A 3105-nucleotide genomic window follows, 5' to 3' on the forward strand; every position below is an offset into this window, starting at 1 on the left:
TCTGTAACAATCCTCGAAAGCCACCAAAACAGGTACTGAGTGCAACCAGGGATTCTGGGTCCCCCTCTACATAACCATGATAGTAGCAGTCATTCTGGACAAAAGGCCAACCATGTGATTAGAGGGTTGAAACTTTCCTTCTCACCCTGCCTCTTACATCCATGGAGGGGAAAGGGGCTGGAGATTGAGTTCGATCACCAGTGGCCAATGATTTAGTCAGTCATACCTAGGTTAATAAAGCCTTTCTAAAACTCCAAAAAGATGAGGTTTGGAGAGCTTCTGGGTTGATGAACATGTGCAAATGAATGGAGAGTGATATGCCTGGAGAGGGCACGGAAGTTCTGTGCCCCTGCCCACAGACCTTGCCCTATGTATCACTTTCGTCTGGCTGTTCCAAAGTTATATCCTTTTATACCAAACTGGTTATCTAGTAAGTGAAATATTTCTCTAAGTTCTATGAGCTGCTCAAGCTAATTAATTGAACCCAAGGAGCGAGTCATGGGAACCTCTGATCTATAGCTGGTCAGTCAGAGGCAAAGGGGACAAGCTGGACTTGTGATTGGCATGTGAAGTAGGGGAAGCAGTCTGGTCGAGCTGAGCCCTTACTTAACCTGTGGGATCTGCTGCTGTCTCCAGGTAGTGTTAGAACTGAGTTAAATTGTAGGATCTCAGCTGGTATAGGAGGCTTGCTTGGTGACATAGGGAACCCCCCATACACACATTGAAAGTGCAGAATCTTAGTTGATGATCAGAAGTGGTATCAGAGTCAGAATCGTACCAGGCAATTGGAATTTTTCTAGTTGTCTTTAATGATATTGATGTCTGGATTAATTATATAGGATTTAGAGAGTATAGTCTTCTTAAAAGTCATCAAAAGTTTTAGGGGGATTTCCTTCTGGCTCACCATAAAGTGGACTTATGGCAGTGATGTTTATTGTTGCAGATCCCCCTCCTGTTACAGAATGAGGGTGAACAATTGCTATCTAACTGAGATATATGGACACACTTCCTGTGGATGCAAAGATGTTCTGCACCACACTCTGTGCCATCTTTCACTTCACCTATATCAGGTATGGTCATCCCAAAGTGGTGGTCAGTACTCCAGCAGTTGATCCCATTGTAGTAAGCCCAATGCACTGTAGAATGATCTCTCAGAAGGGGAATTTCATTTACGTTCTCACACTGAATCCTCCCACACAGGATATCTGAGATATTACATTTTACATATGAAGCGTTTTGTGTACCACAGTTACCAAAACGGTCGCCTACAGTGTTTATCTGTTTATAGCAACTGTGATTTGCATTGTTCGCTTTTTTGCCAAAAATCTGCCTACACTGTGTAGTGCGGTCATTACATTTCTTTTCATAGCAGTAGGCACTGTCATTGCAGGGAATTCCATCTTCCACATATACGTCATCTGGGCACAAATGGGATGTTCCATTGCACCACTCCGGAAGATCACATTCATTGACTTCCTTTCTACACACTTGCCCTGATGGTAAGAACTTGCAGTTCTTGCAACAAAGTCCGAAAGCACAACTAGACCCAAAACTCAGAGTGCAGTTTGACAGACAACAGGCATCTTTTGCACAATGCTGTAAAGTTCCACAGTCACACTCCTCTTCTTCTTCAACAATACCATTCCCACAGCGCGCCAGCGTAAATATGTCCTTTGTATGAATATTGTAGAACAAACATCTTTTCTTAACTATAGAATGATCCCAAAATGTAGAATAACTACAATTGCTAAATTTAGTTATTGGTGGGTTATCAAAATGCATTATACATTGATATTTTCCACATGTACAGAAAAACAGATCATGAAACATACCCAAATTATGACCCATATGATGAGCCACCGCAATTGCAGCAATGGTCAAGGATTTGTTTAAAAAAGTAACAATTGCACAACCACGTTTTATTCTACATAGTCCGCCAATAAAGCTTAGACCACTTAATCCTTTTAATGTCTTATGCATAAAAAGATGTATAGTATCATGTGGCATGCGGGAAGCAAGGTTTTCATACTTCCAACGGCAAAAAAACGTCGACGATCTCCATGGATCGTCTACTTTAATATGGTTTGCTTGAGTCCATACCTCCAAACCAAACAATAACAGCTTAAGGCCCAATACCTCATAAATGGAATCCACTATATTTACAACAACATATAAATTTTCCTGCAACTTTGAGACATTTTTTCCCCAATGAACATAGAGACTATTATCAACCACCACTGCCATTTCAATTAAAAAATTATGGACCCACCAGCCCTCATAAGCACTTTGTTCCAGAGTAGAACTACCAATCTCTTGAAACTCAAATTGGTGTACAATTTCCTCTTGCATAGTATCAGATTTCATGGCTGGGAATTGAGTCTCCCTACTGTCCATTCTATATACTAGATGTTCAAATTTGGTAGAAAAAATCATGGGCTTAATTTCATACACAATGTTATTTATCTGTAACAATCCTCGAAAGCCACCAAAACAGGTACTGAGTGCAACCAGGGATTCTGGGTCCCCCTCTACATAACCATGATAGTAGCAGTCATTCTGGACAAAAGGCCGGTCCTCCATGAGAGCACCCTGGTCTGTGTAGGTGAACACTGGGAGGTGTCTGGGCAGCAAATGCTTCTTGATCTTCATGTGGAAAACGTGTCTCTCACCCCCAAAATGCAGACCATAGGAGAGCCAGCCTGGAAGCTTCATGCGGAGGCCAGTGCCTGTTACCCTCAAGGGAATCACCACTTCTGGAGGATTGTGATATTGGGAGTACTCAGTTCGGGTGTGTCCAGAAAAAGACAGAAATACCCCAAGCCAGTGTAGCAGGAACATGATCCTCATGTACAACAAGGCTTCAGTCTTAGTCTTTATGAAGCCTCCATTATGGAATCATTGGTCTAGATAAGGCAGGCAGGCAGGCAGGCAGGTCTGGGAGTCACAGATGATCTGACTCCTTATTCTGAGCTGGTTAATAACCATTAAGTATCTGTCTTCTAGCAAAGTTGAACCATTAGAGCATCAGCCCTATAAGTAAAACAAAAACAACATGTGGATGGGGTGGTTATGAGAAAGCCTGGTGGGGAGAAAGGAAAAGTCATG

The 3105-nt window shown here is 42.2% G+C and overlaps 1 protein-coding gene across 1 annotated transcript; it reads right to left on the reverse strand.

Annotated features, from left to right (window-relative positions):
* Positions 1 to 900: 900 nt before the first annotated feature.
* Positions 901 to 2847, reverse strand: LOC102883881 (disintegrin and metalloproteinase domain-containing protein 29). The gene has a single exon (XM_006906306.1). The coding sequence runs from the start codon at positions 2845 to 2847 to the stop codon at positions 901 to 903; it is 1947 nt and encodes a 648-aa protein (XP_006906368.1).
* Positions 2848 to 3105: the final 258 nt, after the last annotated feature.

Source organism: Pteropus alecto, unplaced genomic scaffold, assembly GCF_000325575.1.
Source record: "Pteropus alecto unplaced genomic scaffold, ASM32557v1 scaffold50, whole genome shotgun sequence".
NCBI classification, from domain to species: domain Eukaryota; kingdom Metazoa; phylum Chordata; class Mammalia; order Chiroptera; family Pteropodidae; genus Pteropus; species Pteropus alecto.